This window comes from Colius striatus, chromosome 5 (genome assembly GCF_028858725.1).
Source record: "Colius striatus isolate bColStr4 chromosome 5, bColStr4.1.hap1, whole genome shotgun sequence".
In the NCBI taxonomy this organism is placed as follows: Eukaryota; Metazoa; Chordata; class Aves; order Coliiformes; family Coliidae; genus Colius; species Colius striatus.
The window spans coordinates 26,510,943-26,534,069 of NC_084763.1; the positions used below are offsets into that span (position 1 = coordinate 26,510,943).

Sequence of the window (23,127 nt, forward strand, 5' to 3'; positions counted from 1 at the left end):
CTAAACTGGACACTAACCAATTCAAAAACGCCAACCACCCGTCTCTCTGGCTTCTCATTTTCCTTCCTAGAGGAAAATAGAAAAGACTAATTAAAATGAGGGTTTTTTAATAGGAAAACCATATTAAACTCCCCAGTACACAAGCTGGAACACAAAGAGTTCCATTTAAATATAATAAAAAACTGTTTCACTGTTCAGGTGAGGGAGCCCTGGCACAGGCTGCCCAGAGGGGTTGTGGAGTCTCCTTCCCTGGAGGTCTTCAAGACCCACCTGGACACATTCTTATGTGACCTGATCTAGGTGGACCTGCTTTGGACTAGATGATCTCTAAAGGTCCCTTCCAACTCCTACCATTCTATGATAGACCAGCAGCCAATGTGTTAAGTTCAAAAAATACCTACTTTTTTTTCTTGTTTTTTATCCGGTCACTTTGTTCAAGATTTTCATCACGTTGGAAAGAAGGGTTGTCATATCCCTTGCCTGCAGATTCTGTGAAGTAAAAAGCAGACTTTTAAACATTAACTACTGATCTTTTTTACTAGTTTCTTGCAACTTTTCCTGCTGATTCTTTTGCATTTATCACTTAAAGACTAGTTTTTCCTCATGTTCTTGGGGTAGGCTGGTGAATTTCTCTTGAAACTTCCTTTCTCTTCAGCTCATCTCCTGTCCTTCAGAAAAAAAGCTTCCAGCTCCATTTCTGAGATAGAAACAAACTTCATTTTTACAATTGAAATATGCTTATACTGGAAGGCTATCAAAGACTAACAGCAAGAATTATCTGCAAACACATATGCAACTGAATGGAAATGACAAGGAGCTCTACTGAAATAACTGGAATTGCTTACAGTAAATGCTTTAATTGCTATAGGCATCACGGAATAGATGCAAGTTAACTGAAGAGTAACGTCTCTGCCTGTAATAACTGTCTTCATTATTTCTTTCTTTCTATATCAGCAGTTGCCACATGTCCCACTCTTTTTGTGCTAGAGGCTTTAGAAATCCACAGAAAAGAGGAATCCAACCCTAGAAAACTTATGGTTCTAAATGCATAAAATGAAATGCAATAAATGGATAAAGAAGCTGATGACTAATCACAGTAGGGAGCCAGTTGCAAATCACATGGGGAGAAAAGGGCTCCACACAGCAACCACTCCCAATTTACATTTACCTTAAGTTAACTGCTGCCTCACTAGAAATAGAATCTTCCACATACTGTTTTTAATGTCAGTTAGTCTATAAAGACTGGTTTAGACAGCCTTTTGAGGGCAATGACATGTTTTCACTTTACTGAGCTTACCTTATAAGCATTTTCATGCCCAGGCTAGGACCCACCTAAATAGTTTTCAACAAGTTCAACAGAATTTATTTACATAGGTGAATGATTCATGCATAAATGTTTTCTAGGTAGTAGCTTTAGTTCACTGGAAACTCACTGTGTTATCTCCTGTAAAACCACTCTGGCAATCAGGAAAGGCTTATGTCACTATGTTTGGAGCTGTGAAATATATTTCTTGAAAACACACAAACCTGTACTCATGCCTGGGGCTTACCTGCATCAGAGAGACCCTTTTTTGTGGAATTTACAAAACACTCTGCCATTGTTGTTCTTTCTTGTATGTGTGTGAGATTAAATCACACTAATTAAAACCTGCATTAAAAAAGCGACAAAACATTTAGAAATAAGAGATATTTAAAGAGTTAATATTAAAATATGTGTGGTTTTGTTCTATTACATTTTGGTCTCATTGTCTTGCTGTAATGTAATAACTAAAAAAATAGATAAAGGTGTGATAAAGAGCTAATTTTAATGAGATATTAAGAACTGTGCAAACTATTACAACAGTAGCCTGTTTTAGTATTCTTTTATGCTAAATCCCTAGATCATTCATATACAAATTACTGTGAATGACCCTTTGTAGAATAGAACCCTTCCCTGTCTTATCTGATTAAAGCTTATTGAACAGTCACACCACCATCAAAATAACAACTAAAGATACTCCAATGCATTTTGCCATGTATCAGGTAAGCATGATTTCAGGTGGTAAGTGGGTGACCGATGCTCCAAATTTTCCACAGGCTTTTCTTCTCCACATATCACATATACATTAAACAAACTAACAGAAACGAACAAAAAAAAAAAACCCAAAAAAGAGGAAAGAAACACGAATTTGATGTAGGCTAAAATAATAATGCTAACAAAATACATAATCAACCTCACACTAAAAACATATCTAATTTTTAAAAATCCTTTAACATGCATGACTTTTTTTGTTTTTCTCGTGGCATTTCAGCTTACCTTCACAATCCCAGCTGTGCCCACATGAGTGGGTGCCCCCAGCCCCTCACTGCCGCCCCGGCACATGGGGAGAGGCGGGGAAGCGGTGCGGTGGCCTCGACGCCGAGGAAACCATCCGTGTCCCTGCGAGCCGGACGCCGCGCCCCGACCGCGGCCTTTATACCGGCGGTGCCGCCCGCCCTTCTCTCCCTCCGTCCCTCCCTCGGCTCGGGTTTCAGGTGAAGGTCGATGCTGCAGCCAAGCAGGAGATGCTGTGGTCTAGGGGCCGGCCGAGGGATTTCGGGGAATGGTTCTGGCCAGAGGGGTCCTGCCCCCAAAGCATCCCCTTTAAACCAGCCCCCAGGTTCCCGGCCCTACAAGCTGCCCATGGCAAGCCCCTTGGATCCCTCTTCGGGGTACTGCTTTCCACCTTCAATCTCACCATGACTAAAAGAAGCCAATTGTACTTTGGAAAACTCTGGGTATAAGAGGACTTGAGGTGATATTTACAGAAGAGTCACTCTCCCGGTGATATAAGGCTTCTGAAAGCAATCTGCGGGGTTATGCTGAATGTGGGGAATTGCTTCCCTGCATTTGTTGAATTTCAACTAAGAGCAAAGATAAGCTGGTGAATTTGAACTAGGAAGTGTTGTTAAGAGAAGTGCTTTCATTTCCCACTTCTAAATGAGATGAAGATCAAAGTTAGCTAAACTCATCACTGTTTTTAGAGAAGCTAAGCATCACATTTTGCTTGTTTAGTTCCCACCTCTTCTGTACAATTTTTGTGGGGTTTTGTTTTAGTTTCTTGCTTTGAGTTTAGAATGTTGGGGGTCTGGGGTTTTTTTTATTTGGTTGGTTTTGGTTTTCCTCTGAAGAAATCAGGTAAACAAATTAGATTTTTTGCACAACTGTAAAAAATAACTGTTCACCAGCTTTCCCCCACACATATTGGAATCTGTATCATTTGCTTCCAATAATGCCTTTAGTGTTTACAAAAAATAAACTCCACTCAAATGCCATTATCCCAAAGCCAAACCCCAGAAAATTAAACTAGTTATTTAACTTAAGTGATTCTCAAGTAACAAATGCAGGACTCAGCCTAATTCAAGTTTCCCTTTCTTACTTTCCCCACAAGATTCAGATTACATTCCACACATTGGTTATGATGTCCTGAAAGAACCTCAGAAAAGATGTTATTAGGCATCATTACCTCCTGCTCACTGGCACCTTATATTTTTTGTTAGATTCAAACCCTTACATTCAAGACCAATTGCTTTAGTACTTTCTTGTCTCATGAGCATTCTCCAGGGTTTATATTACCAACTCAGCACTAAGCCTACCTAATACACAGCTATGTTCTCCATTCCAGAAAATTAGTTAAAAGCTTCTGCTGCCTTAAAGAATCTGAGTTTATAGATTATTTTAAATCTCTTTTTTAGAAGAGTCAAAACAGCAAACTGAGGCAATTCACTATCCCAGCTCCAAAGTTCACACCTCTACGCAGTATTTCCTTCACTGACAGCAACACAATTTGTCTTGCTTGTCTCGATGGGAGCAAAACCAACTCTTAACCATGTCTCAGCTTGTTAAAACAGGTGATTAACTTATTTTCAAAAGAAGCTATCATCATATTAAAAACAGAGACATGCCACCTGTAAAGCAAATGCAACATGTAGAAGAATGGAAGTAGTATGAACCGAAAAACCTCTCTTTGATCAGTTTTCAGAGCTGCTAATCAATCATTTTACTCAGGATCACTGGCAACTAGGGAGTATTTGGTACCATTGAAATACAGATGCTTCCACTTTTCAGCTGTTCCTTATCAACTATTCACACATAGTAGCAATAAAGTGTCAATTACATTTCACATTCTTTGCTTTACACACTACATGGCTGGTAAGAAAAAAAAATCTCAGAGTTCCCTTGCATAAAAAAAGTCAGTCCAAAGACTGAGTGTGGGATGAGAGGGGCAAGCAACTGATAGTGAAGAGGAAAGCTGTGCTTAAATGAAAAAGAAGTTAGCTCAATCTGATGTTTTTGCAGAAGCAGAATTCTGGCCTAAACCACATATGTCAGGCAGGGAAGACTCCCATCAATAAAAGAAATCAGAGAAGCAAAACAAGAAATAGTAGCTCATAGTAATGCTCTTGTAATTTGAATTGAGGTGGGAAGAGACATTATGATAAAATATCATAAATTGATTTGCAGGGAAAATACTTTTTCTTCTTTTACCCCAAAATGTTTCTGTAACTTTGGAAAATGATTCTATTACCAACAGCCAATGTACCACCCATGCCTCCATGTGTTTGGTTCATCAGTCCAAAAGTGGTCAGCAACAGGAAAAGCAAAATTAATCATAGTCAAGTATCACTAATTAACACCAGCCATAACTGACTGAACTAGAAAAGATATCTGCTTTGAAGAACTATTAACCATAAGTACAAAGATATTAAAAACAAACAAAAAACCCCACCAAAAACCCCCAAAATGTAAGCTGGAAATGAAAACTCATTTCCCTAGCAAAGCATAACACTGAAAAGAATTCAACATACAGTACACAAAAGCAATAGACATCCAGCTTTACTGGAACTTTTCCTGAAAATATCAGCCAGATACAAAGGTATATTGCATTCTAAAAGTGCCATAGCTGCTTACTGCTTTTTGATTGCTGAAAGAGAGCAGAAAAACATCAGCAAGAGATCCAGCCTGCACCCTCAAATAACTTGTGGGGTGTCAGGGCTAGTATTTGACCCACTACCTTAACCATATCTACCTTTTCCATGCAGCTGGTTTGTAATTAAGAAGCTAAAGCTGTAAAAGACCTTTATCTTTACTTGCTCCTCTCTGGAGTTAGTTGCTTTTTGAATTTTATGTCTGTATTGTACCTGTGATCCACTCAGAAAAAAACTTGCTTTCTCATTTGTCAGAAATCAGACTGAAGTGGCACATTGAGATTGTAGGTCTTACAGTCTTTGTGGGCTAGTTACCATTAGTTATAATCAACTTCCGCGTACAAGGACATATGTACTTTTAGTTCTGTGTTTGCAATTTTAAACTAGTTATGTAAGTTTACATTTCTGTATGCATCACTGCACAGTCAGGCTTTCACCAAACTCCTGCTGTTTTACTGCTTTCTAAATAGATTAGAAGAAATCTAATGAACTTCTGGTTGGAGTTAAACTAACATAGGCATCAAAGAGGTCTGACAAAGGATATTTCCTTTTAAGGAGGATTTGATGCTTTCAAGGTATGTACAAGAACATACATGAATAGCTCTTAAAAATCCAGGAAATGATTAGGCTTTTCTAGTTAGCAGTAGCCTGCCAAAAAAGATTAGACTATCAGAGGCTAACTTTTGAAATTTGTTGATCTTCCTTTATGTGCCTGTGATTATGAGAGAAAGGGTAGGAACACTGAAAAATAACTGTAACTGCTGGCTGCCATGTATTTTTAAATTCTTCTTTAGTCTTTTCAGAAGGTTGTAAAATTATCTTTATTACATTACAAAGTCTATCTGAAGCTCCTGGATGGTCTCTCAATTGCCCAGTGAAAGATTAAGTACACAATTAATTCAGGTAGCATGTCAGTTTATTAACAGGTCCATAAAAAAACCACGTTCATAGAAGCAATACTTCATTTTAAGGAACCTTTAGCTTCACTGAAGAATGATAGTGAAATAGACATGCTGAAAAGTAACTGAGATCAGTTTCACCAAAAGTAAGCTCAAAGAAACAGAAGAAATTCAGTATTTAAATGGTTGTTATTCAAATATTACCTTGATTTATTAATGTATGCAAATTTATTTATGTCAATAATTAAAAAAAGAAGTTGTTTTTTCATAAGGATGCAGTTGTACCATTCTGATGAACTGATACTTACAGAAATAATTAGAATATCCCAGCTGCACTGCTCATTACTATATATCCTTGATGTCAGTATATATGTCACTGAGTGTTTCACTTTTTGATGTCATTCACAAAAGCTTTCAATGAATTACAAGTAAATTCATACCATATGTCCAAGACAGCAGTCAAGAGGAGCTTTCAGAGTATCACTAAGGATTAGACACTTTTGCCTTTATTTTCCCTGTTTGTATTGGATGCTATCCCATAAGCAATAAGACACAGTCTGAACATTTATAATTTCTTTTTACATCTCCAAGCCAGTTGTATTGGAATGCTGTGGAATAGCAACATTCTGCACCACTCTGCTGCCTGTTAAAGATAGATCTAGGCTCAGAACCCAGTTATTTCTCGTGAAGGCCTGGAGATTAGTTTAATTTTTTAATCAAGAAAACTATTATTGTCTCTTTCCCAATCCCAGACCCCAACTTGATCTTATGATAGCTTTAACCGGAGCCCAACAGGGAACTATCCTTTCCTCAACAAAAGCATATAAATGTCCAGCCATGGAACAGGACAAAGACAAGATTTGCTGAAGTGCTAAAAACAATAAAGAGGCAAGGTGAGAATCTCTTCTTCACCAGAAGCTCAGAACAGTGTGGGACACAAAACTTTTAAATTCCTGCTCTGCTGGTTGTGGATCATGGATCTGGATCTTCCCAGTGCCAGGACACAAGCCTCAGTGCAGCAGGAGGAAGGAGATGCAGTTTTGCTGGTGGGATGTCCAATAGCTGGCGGGGCCCCTTGAGTCCTCATTTGGTCCAATTACTGCTGAGTTATCTAGACAGCATGAAGCAGTTTTCCAGCTGAGATCAGACACCAGGTGATTAGCAAATTCTTGATAGTGAAAGAGGATTAAAATTCTGTTTGGAAAATTATGGGCCTGCAGCTGGCTCTTCAGCAGCCTATGCTGGGAATGAGATTCAGCTGACAGACTGAGATACCTACATTTATGTGATAACATATTGATGCCTATGTATGAGCTGTACATCTGAATTCCCATTATTGTCACCAGGAGACTGGCCAATAATATAAATATGTACTTTAAGGAGAGCTGACCACTTTTCTGTGCTTCTGCTTTTCTGTGCAGAGCCCACCTGCCCTGAGGAGAGACAAACAGCAGAAGCCATCAGGAATAGACTGACTGAAACCCCCACTCCCTGCCCCGCTGGGCCATTCATGGGGGAAGGAGGTAAAAACATGGAGATCAGGGCTCTGAGCCCAGGAAGAGGGGAGGAGTGGTGAGTAGGTGGTCTTAAAGGGCTAGTCAGACTCTTCATCGTTGTACCACTCTGTGTTGTTTCATTTTGGTTATATTTTGGTGTTTTATGGTTATGCTTTAGTAGATGTTGCATTAAATGATTTTCCGTTTTCTTCCCCAAGGCGAGTAGCCTGGTCTGTTTTGTCCTGGACCTTAAGAGGCAAAGCTCAGGTCTTTGGTACTTGAGGCTAATTGTGGTCTTTTGTTCCCTGATGGGCCTAAACCATGACAGAATGCAAGGGATACATCATGACATTTCTGCAAATGTCAACCCATTTGCTCCTAGGTGAAAGTCTTTAGAGAGGATGGTTTAGGACTGTCAAAACTTTCATTAAACACGCTATTTGTTCAATTAAGCTAAACCCAGAATCCATTCCCCTGTAGCATCGTCTTGAAATGCTGCATGGAAGGAATCTCAGTAGTCTTAGTTGGCATTCTCATGGAGATCAAAAAATTAGGGTGAGTTTTGGAAAACTATGCTTCCTGCTGTTTGAGACTCAGTACATAGCTCACTGACAAAAAAAGATTATTGGACTTGGTTAATCCTTGTTTTATAAAAAGTTATGCTTGCGGTTTTTCTTTCTGACAATTTTCATTTCATGTACTAACTTGTTTTCCAAATATTACGGGTTTAAAGAAACCAACAGCACTGAAGAAGAGTAAAGTAAGATTGGTAAATGCTATTGACTTACACTCAAGTGATTTGGGTATTTACGTGCAGAAAGGTCATGTGGCTTGTGTCAGTTGTCACAGACACTAAAAGAGACTAGCTAAAATCCACAGCTTTTAAACTATATATATTAATTTTTCCTGCTCTGATGGTCTATTTTATATAAAGCTGGGAAAGTTGCTGTGTTGGATAAAATTTGTGGTAAGTGGCGTCTTCATTAAAATAACTTCACTGAAGAAGAAAGACTGCAGTGTCACAAGCAAGACTTATCCTACCCATTATGGTAGATGTTATACAAGAGACTAAAATAATTACATTTATTTACACCAATGTAGAATAATATTGCCACTGTAATTGGCAAGAAAGAGTTAAAATTTGAGTAGAGAGTCAGGGAGAGAGGTATATCTTCTTTGTCTTATTTCTAAGTATCACAGTGACTGTGTAAAGCATATGTTTTAACTTTCAAATTCCATATAGTAGGAGTGAGAAACCATGAAGTATTTCTAAAACACTACTGTCATGACAGTCTCAATATTTCTATGGCATTGAATTGAGTTCAAGTTATTTCCTGATGGTTGTCGTCTTGTGAAGAAGGAATCTCTTCCCACAGATTTCAGTAGGAGGCTCACTTTGCACTAAATGCAGCATTCAGGGAAGTTTTCAAAATGTGTTTAGAATTATTTTGTGGGTAAATTAATTTTTATATAGCTACAAAAAGGCTATTTCATATATATATATATAAAAAGGCTTTTTCATATATAGTTTTATTAAATAATATTCTCCAAATTGCTAGTTTATTTTTATACTCTCTATGTTTACACTCTTCAAAATACTACACTCTTAAAGCTTTCCTGAAAATAATGCAGAATGAAGATTCACAGTAGCTTTGTTAAGAAAGTGTTTGAAACTTTGAGTACAGATGAGATATGAACATCAAAATTCGTGTTATTGTACTATCAGGATGTGCTTTTATATTCGTATTCTGAATTAAACTAAATAGAAGTTATTTCACCAGAAATTAGAGGGTTCACGGGAGAGGCAAGTCAGCTGCTGAAGTGATTGATTCAACCTCGAATCAGGGGAGTAAATGTGGGGAATTAAACTGATAGTTTAATATGTTTTATCCATTATTCTTGCAATTATATTACTAGAAAATCATTTGTTGGTTTTTTTTTTTTTTTAAGCTCTTCTAACTGTATGATCTTGGCTAGAAGTTTTTCTCCTATTTTTTGGAAAAAGAGATGTTACTGAAATTATTAAATATTTATCTATTTATGAAATTGAATTTATGCAATATACCTTTCTAAATCCATCGAAATGCTGGGAGAATACATAGAGAGGGTGAAATGCTTAGGTTCTACAGAAAAGTCAGATGTCGTACCTGATATTAACATCAGGCAATAAATGAAAAAACAAAAAGTCCAGTAAATTTTTCTTTTCTTCTGTGAGGACAAAATGTGTGGGTTAAAGCTCTGAAATATAAGTTTTGAACTGGGAATGTCAGTTACCCACAATAGATAATCTAGCATGTCTGTGTTAGCAGACACGTTCAAACCAAGGTTAATTTTCCCATTAAGCAGAAGAGCTTATTAATATGAGATGCACTTGTTCAGATTTTGCTGAACGTTATGAAGTGTGAAAGAAGCTGGTGATCTTTCTCAAGAAAGCACAGAACCATACTATCAGGCAGGTCAGGAAAACCTTGTCAAATCTGTAAGGCTACAGCAGGAGATATCTCCTGCTTAAAACTCAGACATTTTGCAAAGCATTGCGCATACTGTAGATTGTGGAAGAGCTATTAATGCATTTTATGAAAAAGTCACCTCAATATCCTTGCTCTCCCCTGTGTTGAATGATTTATTTGAAAGAGGTTTTAGTAGTTAAAGCCAGCAATGTTTCTTAGCTCAGTAACAACTGCCATGACAGTTCAAACAGTAGGAGTACACCAATGGAAACTTGTAAGAAAAAGCCGAACAAGTTGGTGAATTATCAGTGTGCAGGGGCACGTGCATGTACAAACATGCTCAGCCTGACTTTGCAGCAGGCAGCTTTTACAGTCTGGGCTCTTGCTGAAGCACGTGTTTAATATGTGAAGGGTAATCTAATTAAAAAACTTGGAAACACTGCACTGAGGTCAGTCCTGTTTACTTCCCACCATAAAAGGCATGGCCTCTGTTGCATGCTCTAAAGTAATAACCCTATGGAAAGGCACTGTGGCAACCAAGATAGCTCCTGCTACAATTCCTGGGGCTATTCTTTCTCCCCTCTGTCCTCAACCTCAAATAACTCCTCCTTTCTGCCACCACTGGCCTCACCAGGCTTCTTGGGCAGCCACTGGCAAAGCTCAACTGTGCGTGTCCCTGCCTCGTGCCTCTCAAAGGTCACTGAAGACAGATGCCCTTGCTGCTCTGTGTGCCACCAGCAAGAGAAAGCAGTTGGAGGATCAATCTTTGCTCTGTAAGAATTTTTAGAGCAAACCAAAAAATCCCTAGGCATCAGAGGAAAATCCAGAGGTTTTCCTCCTCTCTCTGATTACTCTTGGTATTCCCAAATTATCCTGTCAGAGCGGCAGTGATTTTATTCTTGGAGCTGTTACCACTTAACACCCCTGAATCACTAGTATCTTGAGTTTTGATAATGAATGTCATCTAAGACTGAAGATTTTTTTACAAGCATTACATTATTGACTTGGTTTCAACTTCCTAGTGAAGCAGTAAACCCTTTTATCTCCCTTGTTTTAGATCAAGAAACTGAAGAACATTCAGTTAAGTCAATCATAGTAAAGTAAATCTAACCAAGACATACTGGACCCTAGCATTGAGCTCCAGTTACAAAGTCAGGCATTAAAATCTGGAAAGTCATGGTAAAAATATAATTTGAATTTGACAAGTTAAATTTTGGAATACTGTGTGTCTGTCTCTGCAGAGCCCTTTGAGGGCTATAGCTGGTGTGGGATATGAAGATGAGATATATTTTGTGACCAGTTTGACCAATATTTAGTCTAAATTTTACCACTAAATCTCATCTCCATTTAATGTGACAGTTATCAGAGTCAAATGACACAACATTTTTGGTAATAAATTACTAGCAAATAGGTTGGAAGTTTATAAAGTGGCAGGCAGACAACTGGATATAAACGCTGACAGAGAGAGATACAAAATGCCTTTTTCTACCAAGGGGGACATAAATAGACAGGGGGAGCACTACTGGTTTCTTGGAGCAATTAGAAAATGAAAAATTAAAACCACAGTTCCTGTTTCTTCTTAACACTTAAATTTTCCAATTATTATCCAAGAGGTGTAACTTCACATCTTCATGTGGTTGCTGTTATTCTCTCCCCTATGGACTGATTTTCTGAGCATGGATCAGGAACTTACTCTTGAGCCAGAGAGAAAATTTTAAGTCAAATTTCTTAACTCTTTTATCTGTTTTACAACTCCCTACAAAATACACTATTGCTGCTTATCTGGGAGTGGTTTATGTTCAATATTTTCAATAGATAAAAAGGTTACGAAAGAGGAAACTGCTTCTGAAGTTCATAAAAGGTGACAGAAACAGGGAGTTAATTTCAGTTTACCTTTCAGTGTAGAAAAGCCACCTTTTGTTATGCACATCATATAGTAATGAACAGTCACAGCAAGCAATCGTCATGAGTAGGACACATCCCTTTCTAATGTCAACTAATTAATCCAAACAAACATCACTGGTAGAAGGGCTGGACAAGCTGCACAGCTACTTAGCTCTGCAGAAGATACTAGAGTTACCCTTGTTTATAAGACTAATATTTAGAAGTAAATAATTGCCAGAGAAGTCAAAGACAGTTTACACTGTTTTCTAAGTCAGCCCACGGGAAGCACATTTACAGTCTTGAAAGCAGAAGAGTCTATAATATCACAAAAAGCTGACGGGAGGATGTAAAAGGTGACAAAACGACCTAAAAAATACAGTCTTAGTTATTTTCTGTAATTTAGTTATTTTCTTTCTCAAAAGAAATTTTAGGCATCGTAGGCCACAGTTTCAGCTGTCACATGGATGTGCTTTGGGAGGTGCTGTGGGAGGTGGGGAGATAACATTTCAGTTTCAAATTTTGGAAATTGGTATAATTTTTCAAAAATACAGTGAAAACTCTAGACCTACCAGTAAAAACTTAGGTTTATCTTTTTGCAAAGATCATATTGTTTTCAGGGAGGTCCTACATAATATTGGTAAACTGACACCCATTTCATACCAAAAGATTAATTTTCCATAAAATATGGAGCGTTTTCAGCCGTAGTGATAGCGTATGAATGTTTGTCTCATAGAAATAAAATAAAAATTATAAATTACTGCCCAGTAAAATGGCCTGCCACAGAAGTTAAGTCTTTGTTCTGTAATATAATATCTATAAAGATAAGAATTATTATTTGCTTCTTCATGATCAAATCTATATATCCCAACACATCTGTGCTGAAGAAATGGAAGTCTGAAATACATATAAAGGACAAATTTTCCATCATTTTCTCCAGCACTTGGGAAAACTATGCTGAGAAAAATTGGAATTGTTTCCTGTTTCCCTGGAAGTAATCCATAAAGCTATGTGTTCTCCTCCTTAAAAAAAGCATCAGGTCCCAGTTGTCCTTCTGAACTATCTTTACTGAACCAGATTCCAACCAAATCTGACATCTGCTGTATAACACTTAAAACATTTTTTCCTATCAGTGTGGCATTTTAGCTGGAGTTTTCCAAAAGACATTCAAATTTTTTGCATACTTTTGTCAAATTATCCTAGTGGCTGATTTCCTTGTTATTTCCAATGTCTGGGTTGGCAAAATCTTCCGTGTAAGACAGTAAGGTTGACCCTAGTGTCAAAACAACTTTAAAATGACAGGGTTTCTAGACAGAGGATTTCTGAAGTGCATGCTACATCCTGAAAAATCAAATCTTAACAGAAGTAAAGTTATTATTTTTACCTGATAGACTTTCAAGGCTGTAAAAAACTTTCTATAAGTCACTGAGATCTCCTTTATTAATTTTTTAATGTTTCAATTATACTTCTATATACAATTTTGTTCTTACTTCAGAGGCATGTAAGAACCAGTCCTTTAATATTTACTTGTAAATATTTATTTAATATTGAAATTTTGATTTTTATAGAATGTGTAATGATGACAAGAGGAAGGCATCTGAAGGCTGTGACAAGATCTACACAGTTCCTGTCTTGCAGATAAACATTGTTTGAACCAGTTTTTACTCTGGGATGACATGAACTTTGAATACAAAAAATTCTTTGGCAAAAAGAAAACAGAGTAAAACTAATGACATTCCTTGATTAGACCACTGATTTCTTGAGTGAGGAAGATGTGTTAATTCTAGAATACCTGCCATTCCTTAATGTATTTGCACACTACATAAAGAAATGCAAATCAAACCGGTGCAGGTCCAGATTTGCACAAATATTGTGAAGCAATAACTGTCCAAGCAAAGTAGATCAGTATGAAGCTTCTTCAAAGACAAAAAATTCAGTGTGAAAATTTTCTCCAGGACCTGTTTCACTTTGTGGAGGCAGTTATTCCCCAAAATGATTATCCTACCCTAACCATGCCTGAATTGCAAGTTGACTCCATTTAAAGTTGACTTTATGTCATACAAAGTTTGGGTGAATGTTTCTCTGCTGTTCAGAAACTTTCCTATGCTTCAAGATTCTTTTCCAGGAAGTTCTTTAGTTTCCAAAGCAAAATCCTTACAGATGACTGTAGCTTTAGCTATTAACTAGTAGATGTAGTTATTGGAGGCACTGTGACAGATCAAAACTAAAGCGCTACTTAGAAATAAGTGTTACTTAGAAGTTCAATCACCTTCTGATCCAGTTTACCATATTACTGGGCGTGGCCTTGATAAATAAATGAAACAGAGCAGCTTGGCTTTATAGCTAAGCTTGAAACTCATGTATTTAACTTCAAGTAGAGCAGGACTGTATGTCTTTTTGTCTCCAACACATGCTTTTCTTAATTTTTGTCAATAGTTTTATGAGTAATTGGCATTCATGTACTTACCAGTTTCAGTATATCAACCAAAAATAGTAAAATATTCTTTACCCTTGGAAAAACAAAGCATTAAAACATGGTTTGCTCCATTTACTCTATGCAGTTCCTGTTTCATGGAACATTTGTTACTTAGCATTTCACGGCCTACTCGGCAGGTTAATCACATGAGACGTCACTGGCACTGTAAAAATCATAGGACTTTCTAACCTTGTGTTTATTATATGGTCAATACCCGAAAGAAGATAAAAACCTTGCAAAACACTCCATCATGTAAGTCGCATGAAGGGGAGATGGCCAATTCAGAGAACTTGCAGACAAACCACACTCTTTCAGGAAACTAAAAAAAAATCTGTCATAGTCAAGGGAGGAAAAAACCAACCAACCTCAAACAAATAAAAATCAATGGCCCAGAAATGTTAAAACAGATAGTGCTTTACCTGTAAGTTAACTACTTACTGCTTCTACCTTCAACTCTTTCTGATGTACCACTCAAAAATTAGATAATATGATTGGATAATACAAAAGAATGCATTTGTTTTTAATCCAAACTTAATATCCAGCATTTTAGGAGGTTTACCCAAGTTGCCTCTCTTCTGAGCAAAGTTTATTTTTCATATCTACTTATGTCAAAATTGAAGGATACATCTGGGACTGCAAGTAGAGAAGCCAAAATACTGTCAGAAAAATTTATAGTATTTCTAAGTTGGATACCACAGCTAAATCTCTAAAGGAAGATTTCTTTGGAAAAGTGTAGCCTTTATTTGCAACCTCAGGATATCCAGTTAGAAGCGCCTTGCATCTTGCACTGCAGTTCATGATACAATTCCCTAACTAATTCAAGAAGGATTTTTCTTTATGCTGATATTAGGTAAAGTGAAACAATAATATAAAATATTCTTAGATTAAAAAAAAAAAAAGGTTTTCCTTCATAATTGATCCAAACCTATATAGTCACAGTTGGCCTTCTATTAATGTATTTCTGAAAGAGAGAGAAATCCAACCCTGCAAAGGCCAGTCTGGGAATCACCTCACTAAAAGCACCTGGGTAGCTCAGTCTAGGAATCTTGCCTCTAAAGTTGCTCCAGATCAAAACACAAACAATTTTTAAGTTGCATCAAAGTAACAAATTCCTTTTGCATAATACATTTCAGCCAAATACCATGTCTCCTACATTACCAGAGAAAAATTTGTTGGATATACTTGCACCTGCAGAGTGGTCCATCTGACAGCAGTAGGCTATTAAAGGGTTCTGTGCTCTATGTGATTAATGAAAGAGGATGAGGTTATTAATATTGTGGAAAACATTCTGTTAAGTAATGAACTTATATGAAAAAATTTTAAGTACTTTGTCATATTTGGACCAATGCTTTCTGTAAATGATTTTTTTTGGCTTCTCTTTTTAAAGGAAAACCATGTAATCAAACAGGCATGTAGGGAGCTACAGGAAGAGGTGGGCATTATAGCTGAAGCGAAAAGGAGACACATTGCTGGTGTGCAGAGAGGAGAGCTGTGTAGCTTCAAGAACAGCAGCAGTTGATGAATGTGGCAGCTGTGTTGGGATTGCCTTTTAATACAAGTAATCTTGTCAGATTATGTATTTCCCATTGCAGGCAGAGACTGCTTGGGATGCTTTACCTTAGCTTGCATTACTTGCACCACTCGAAATGCACACTTTGTAGATTTTCATTACATTTTTGAAAGCTCATTACATTGACCTAAAAAGTAGAAAATACTACAATGTGATGTCTTTCATACTTTGCTCAACTTGAGATAATATTTACTCCATACTATCTGATCTGGTAGAGCACTTGATGAGAAGTGAAAAGTACAGGCTACTTATTAAAGTACTGACAAATTTAAAGAAAGAAGCTATCATTTGATCAAATCAGTTTGTCAGGTACCAACTGGAAGGCCTCTGACAGAAGCCCAGAACTAAAGATGGAACAAGAAATTTTGCTATAATAGAAGGCTTATCTTTGCATGTGCAGTTAAGAACTGCAGATATGAAGATTAAGTATTATGTAAAAAAGAGAATTAACTAGTTTTTCACATTGATTGGATTTTGGTCTTTAAAAAATTATCAAGGACTTAACTGAAAAAGCATATGAAGTATATGCAGGAATATAATTTTGTTGGATGAGTAAAATGGAAAAAAGAAATGGAAGCTCTAAGAAGGGAAAATTGCGCAGCCCACATATTGGTGAAAGTTTCAGAAACAAACACATCTTCAGTCAAAATATCTAGTGTTGTATGACTAAGTCCACTGCAATAACTAGAAACCATGACTACATTTGAAAAGGACCAATAGAAAATACAGTTATTTTTTTCACCCATTCTGGTGATTTGCACTTTTGTATTGAACAAGTATCCATGCTATTTGAAGTCTAGAGTTTTTTCAAGCGCTCTTTGACGAACAGCTTCTGGGTGGTGAACATGTGAAAAAGTCATCATGTACTTGGAAGCAGACTTATTTGTCAGCATTGTCACTGTTAACTTCAAGTGGTACCTTTTGTACAGGCACTACAGACTCTATTGTCTAGTATGAGTGGCTGTATTTTTCTTCAGAGCTCATAGATTCAATGTCGGTGGGGGAAGAGAGGAGGGCTTCTTGCACTGCAGGTCTTCCAGTCCTATAAAACAAACTACCTTCAGCTCTGGAAATGTCTGCGATAAGAAGCAGCAATGATAAGGGAATAAAGTCCACATCTGCTTGCACTCAGCATTTAATCCATCCCAATGTAGACAATAACGTATCTACTCATGGCCAGCAAAGCCACATCCCTGCAGCTGACCTTAGACAAGTGTTTGTTCTTGGATATCTCCTGTCACAACTTCATTGCTCTATTATCCCAATTTCCTTATTTTTCTCCCTAAAATTAAGCACTTCTTTTTCCTGTCCCGTGTTAACAGATTTATTGAAGACACACAGCTCTGTGTACTATATCTGATGTGAAAAGGCTGGATGTTGATTATGGCATCTTTGAATCACATCAATAGAAATAAAGCAAATACAGTAATGTAATTCCATTGTCCTCAGCAAAGGGCAAGTAGATTGCTAAGTAGCAGCATTCGATGTGGTGCCACCAGTTCCCGTATCCTGGAGCAAACCCTCAGCAAAAGCCTTTGTTCTAGTTTTTCAAAAGAAATTGAGGCAGCCTGTTAAAAATAATAAAAAAGTAAGCCAATAACTGATTAAGTCACCACAAGTTCCTAAGTCTGCGATTTCATCTCAGAAAAAGCTAGCACTGGTTCTGTGCCCATTGTATTTTACAAAAGGAATTTGGAATTAAAAACTTCTGCACAGTCAAAGACCTTGCACAGTCAGTTTTTGCAGGGAGTGAACTCTCAGCATAATTTCTTTCAACCTGTTTCTGCACATGCATTTTGTGCTAGTGACACAATAGCAGCCACAAGTGATCACAGGCAAACTGTGACCATAATGCTACTCTGCCCTTAAGCTTTGCTCTCTCCTGCCAATGCTGGCCTGATGGTCAGTTCTAGCAAATGAACTGTGACCTGTGTGTACAGGATCGAGGTAAAACATCTGTCTGGGCAGAGGAGCTCCCAGTGATTTGGAAGGAAATTGCAAGAGAGAGATCTGCATGTTTGTGTAAACAGATGTCTGACCCTCATTCATTACTTAATTACTTTTTTCTTAATTAACTTTTGAATCATGGTAAAAATTAATTCACCTAGGAATTCTTACAGTAAAGTGAGCTAAAATTTGTATAAATCTTGTTTCTTTGTGCTTGGTCTTGCTTTTTAATCTGGTCTCAGAAAATCTTCATCTTTTTGCCCTTGATCTTCACATTATATTGTTCACAGTGATGAATATTCTTGGTGCTGGTACTCTCAGTGTTTTTGACTAACTCAAATTAAAGCACTTTGGTGACTCAAAGTGTACCTACAGGAAAAGGCCTGGTTTCCCCATCTCCCTGCCCCTACTCTGACACAGCCTTAGCCCTGTGATGTCTCTGTACACTGTGTGACAGCCTCCATGGGGTACAGGGCCTCTTTTCCCTGCTTGCAGTCAAGCTTGCACAGTTGCCACTGGGCTGCACACTTGGTGGCATGTGTTAGTGCACATCTGCCCCATAGCTGGGCTCTTCTGTGACGACCACAGAAGCCCTGCTTGAACTTTGCTTATCTGAGCACGTCGTCCCCAAATGGGACAAAGATATTTCCATAAAGCTCTCCTATAAAAGCTATATCAAAATCCATAAGAACAGAAGAAGAGTTAAAGCCATCAAAATCAATGGCTGTTTATAAAATCAACTGAATTCAGGCAGAAATAAAGCTTGGAAGCTTTCAACTGCAGAAATTTTTTAGAAGTCATGAAAGCTACAGCAGTGCTGGAGCTACTTTGTTGTATAAGCTACATCATGTGCAGTGTAGCATTGACTGAGGATCATCTCTTTCAATTAGAGTTTATGCCTCTTGTAACCGTTTATAACCACTCACCTATTTAGTAACTCCACCTGTAACCAAACAAGGTGCTTTTATGACTCTTCATGGTTAGGCATATATAAAAACCAGACCTGGAACGAACACTTTACACACTAGTGGCTCAGGGGCAGAGGAATAATTCTGAGGAAACACACTTTAAAATCTCCTTCCCTTGTCACAAGAAGGCCAGTACCAGAACTATCAGGACTATCCTGCAAGTAGTCTGTTTCTTTTCACAGTTATGTTATATAAATCAGCAATTATAGAAATACTTCCAGGAGAAAATGAACATTAGAAAGAGTTTGGAAAATCTACAAGAACCCATCCTAGTACTGAAAGTGGACAGTAACTGCTGCCTGGATCCTGAGCTTTCAATGCAACATATTACTGAAGATTTTTGAAGTAAATCCATAATTTCTCTAAAAGTAAATATGAATTCATCAGACAAAAGAATTTTAGACATGAAAAGTTGTCGGCCCAGCTAGCACAGCAGCACCATGACAGTCTCTTACTCCGTACCCCCATTCACCCCCACCCTTGTTAGGATGGCAGAGGCCCCAGTGAAATGGGAGTAAAAAGATAAGCAAGGTTGTTGTGGATTGAGACAAGGGCAGGGAGGGCTCACTGCCAATTACAGTTCTGGGCAAAACAGACTCCAGTACTCGACTTAGAGAGGAAAGTAGGAAAGTTTATTCTACAAGAAACAGAACGGAATAAAAGCAAAAAGAGAGTAGGATGATGAGAAAAATACAACCAGCACTGTAAGATCTCCCTCCCCCATCCTTCCTTTCTTCCCAGGCCCAGCTCACTACTCCTGATATCTCTACCTCCTCCCCCCTCAACGGCTCAAGGGGGCAGGGAGTGGGGGATGTGGTCAGTCTCTCACAGATGGGCTCTGCTGCTTCTGTCTTCTGAGATGAGGACAACTCCTGTCATTCTTCCTCTGCTCCAACACGGGGTTCCTCGCCCGGGACACAGTCCTTAACAAACTTCTCTGGTGTGGGTTGTTCCCAACAGCTGCGGCTTCTGCCAATACAGGGTCCCGCACACGGGACACAGTCCTTGGTGAATATCTCTGACATGGATTCTTCACCGCGGTTGCAGTTTCTGCAGTTGCAGGGTCCCTCTCTCGGGACAAGGCCTCTTCTGGGCATAAGTTTAATGAGCTGCTTTCTCGTGGGTTCCTCCCCACAGTTACAGCTGTGGATATTGGATCCCTCCCTCGGGACATGGCCTCCTCCAGCCAAAATCACTGCCCCTGGCTCAGGGCCTTTAATGAAGTGAATCGCTGCCCCTGGTCTGGGGCCAGCTTTAGCAAAATGAGTCTCTACCGCTGATGTGGGGTCTTTAAAGAAATGAAAATAAATCTCAGCTTCACCAGTTCTCTCCATAGAATGCAGGGGAGCCTCTGCTACAGCACACCTCCTCTCTTTCATCACCGACCTTGGAGTCCGCATGGTTGTTTCTCTCACTGTTCCTTCTCTTTGCACCACCATCAGCCAGAAGAAAAGGAAGGGCAGAAAGAAGGAAGAAGATGGAGGAAGATGGAGGAAGAAAACCTCCTCTTCCGGCTTCTTCTTAAAAAGTGATTGTGGAGGCGTCTAATTGTCTCAGCCCCAGAAGTGGATCTGGCTCAGAGCTGGGGAGATTTGTGAGCAACTTCTTACAGGAGCCATCTTTACAGCCCCTTCCCCCTTACCAGAAAAGGCTGTCATGTCAAACCATGACAAAAGTCCATGGGAAAATAGAGCAGGAAAAGGATATACGGGATAACAGTACTACAAATGAGCAAAAAGTCTGTTTTCTGTAACATTAGATGATGAGAATGGATGAATGAACAGAAGTTACCAAGTAGATGTAGATCTGTATGTGAACATGAAACGGCCAAAAGTAAGCTTGTTGCTGAGTTCTAGTAGTTTATTCCTGACGCTGCCTCCCTGTCTGAAATTTTAGGAGTTTCAATTTGTGTGCATACTCCTTACTTGTGACTAATGAGACAGCACAAAAAGAGGTATGACATCTTCTCTTTCGTGATGACCACTCAGACTGCGAGAGAAATTAATTATTGAGAGCAATTTGTGTCAAGGTAGCTTACACATACTACTGCTGTAGAAGAATTCATAGCTGGAAGAAGACAGACACTCCTCTCTGATGAACGTTTTTAACAGTTTTCCTTACAAATTTAGTATCATGGCAATTGCTTTTTATGATAAATGAAAATGACTGTTTAACACTGTGCTAATAAATGTGTCCTAAGAAGAACTTTGCTGTTACCTTCTGCTATAGGTAAGCCCTAGATGGTGTAAATATGCAGTCTGAGCCATCATTGTGTTTCTGCTTTTATGGAGCTGACCTTGGAAAGTGGCCCAAGTATATAAAAACTATTGGAGATCAGCTTTAACAGAGTTCTTGCCTGTAGCACCGAGAACTTCATGAGAAGAAGAGATGTAGGCAGCCAGGCTTAGAAAGAAAAAAATGAACAGGAAAGGAGTAGAGGGAGTTAATTATGGAACTTCGAAAACTCAGCACAGGGGAATCTGAATGCAATGGGATAACTGAAGTCCAGTGGGCGGAAAGCTCAGATCAGTGACTGCTGACTTGTTTGCAGGTCCAGCCTGGCTCTAGTTTTTCACCAACAGGGTGGATTTACCAGGTGGAGTACGTTTAGCATATCTTCTTCCCCTTCCACTCCTTGTCATTGGGCACATGGTCCGTATGCTAATAACGCACAGCCATGAGTGACCATACCAGCTCAGGTACCCAGGTGCAGCTCAGAGCCCACTTCATCAATGCCAGTTACTCCTTAACACATACACTGGTGCCAACCTGCAGTGGAGGAGCTCTTGGATAGGAAGTTGAGGGCCTGCTGGGAGCAGAGGAGATGTATGCTTTCCATCTGAACTGACACCTACTATGGATGTAGTCAACTCAAACCTCCTCAGAGGCTGCAACATGACAGGACATATTGGGGTCTTGCAGTGAAAAGCAACCGAGGTCTGGGTGGCATGTTGCTGTGCAACATAGCAGAAGTCTTACCATAACTACTTTGGAACCACTGAAGCTTCACCACAGTAAGGGAAGTTAGATGAATGAGCTACTCCAGAATGGAGCAGTAAGGTTTTTAGAATGGCCAAGTATGACTGAGAAACCAGCATTGAGTTTCATCTGGTTAACAGATACGATGTAGAAATTTCAAAAACACCAGGACACTTTAGATGCCGTTGAGAAAATTACCCTACCAAGCCTAATGCTCTGGAGTTCATGCAAATTGGAAAGCTACTGTAACAGCCTCTGTGAGAGATACTTACTCTAGTTAACAATCATGGTTGTATCTCCTTCCTACTGAGATTTGACTCAAAAAGCTGTGCCAATGCTTCTAGCAATATGGTGAGAGTGGAAAAATATCCCTACCAGCGCTTCTCTTTATTTGGCTCATTAACCACATGGCCGGATTAATGCACTAATACTGCTTTCTTCTCTCAATGCTAAATATGAGGACTGCAGTTTACTATAAACCTGTCAAATACTGATTTAGGCTATAATAAAGAGTTAAGCTTTCCCAGGCCACATTAGGTCATCCGTCCAGTAAAAATTCTCCAGTAAAAATTTAATACCTTTTCTCCGAGAGGGCACGAATTGACTTTTTTTCTCCTTTGATCTGAATCATGGTTTTTGCAGCAACACTGACCTCGTCCACAAATTCACACCTGGCCCCATCATCAACTGGATTTGATCAATAGGATCTATGCAGGAAGGGCAGCAGAGGTCTGCCTGGCAGACACACACTCAGTGGGAGTGAAATAGTGAAGACTGTCAACATTTTCCTTCTTCAAAGGACACCAGAGCAGGGAATTTTTCATCTGCCTTGGGAGGCTGAGTCTTCGTCTCAGGGAGGAGTTGTTTGTTTATTTATTTACTCCCAAATATTCAAAATTGTCATTTGGTCTCCTTAGGGTTTTGCAGCAGAGGAGGTGAGAAAAATTTGGCTTGGGAAGCTCGTGCTTCTCCATCCCTCCTGACCTCTCAATGATAGATTTTGTTTTTTGTTTTAAAGGGGTTTTTTGAAGATGTATTAGTTTTTTATACTATTTAGAAAAGAAAAAAAGACTAGTAGAGAACTTCTTCATTTAGCTGTTACTAGACTCTTCTCTGAGAAGAGATTTATATACATGATACATAATATAATACTATGTACAATGTAACAGCATAAGATAATAAAAATAATCGATCCATCCATCTATCTATCTAAATATACCTTCTCATTTATGAAGACAAAAGCAGTAGCATGAATGTTCTTTCCAGATGTGGAAGTATGATGTGAACAAATGCTGTTTTGCAAATGTCAGCTGTGTACATCGAGGACAAGTATCTCAAATGTTTCCAAAAGTGATGAGTGATTTTGCTGCCTCATTGTTAAGAAGCCTTGAAAATGCTAGATTCTTGCCAAGAGAAAAGTTGTTTTAAATCCCTCTCAGGTTGGTCCTCTAGAAAACAAGACACTCTCTAAATCTGTAGCCACCTTCTAAACTTCAGGCCATGATACATTTTTC

At 38.6% G+C, this 23,127-nt stretch overlaps 1 protein-coding gene across 1 annotated transcript in view; it reads right to left on the minus strand.

Moving 5' to 3' along the window:
- ABCB5 (ATP binding cassette subfamily B member 5) overlaps positions 1 to 1,599 on the minus strand; it is a 32,370-nt gene extending 30,771 nt beyond the window's left edge. The window contains exons 1-3 of the mRNA XM_061997403.1: positions 1,551 to 1,599; positions 402 to 489; positions 18 to 66 (exon numbers count right to left, since the gene is read on the minus strand). Coding sequence (XP_061853387.1) covers positions 18 to 66; positions 402 to 489; positions 1,551 to 1,599 — 186 coding nt within the window. The remainder of the gene's footprint in view (positions 1 to 17; positions 67 to 401; positions 490 to 1,550) is intronic.
- Between the last annotated feature and the right edge of the window lie 21,528 nt (positions 1,600 to 23,127).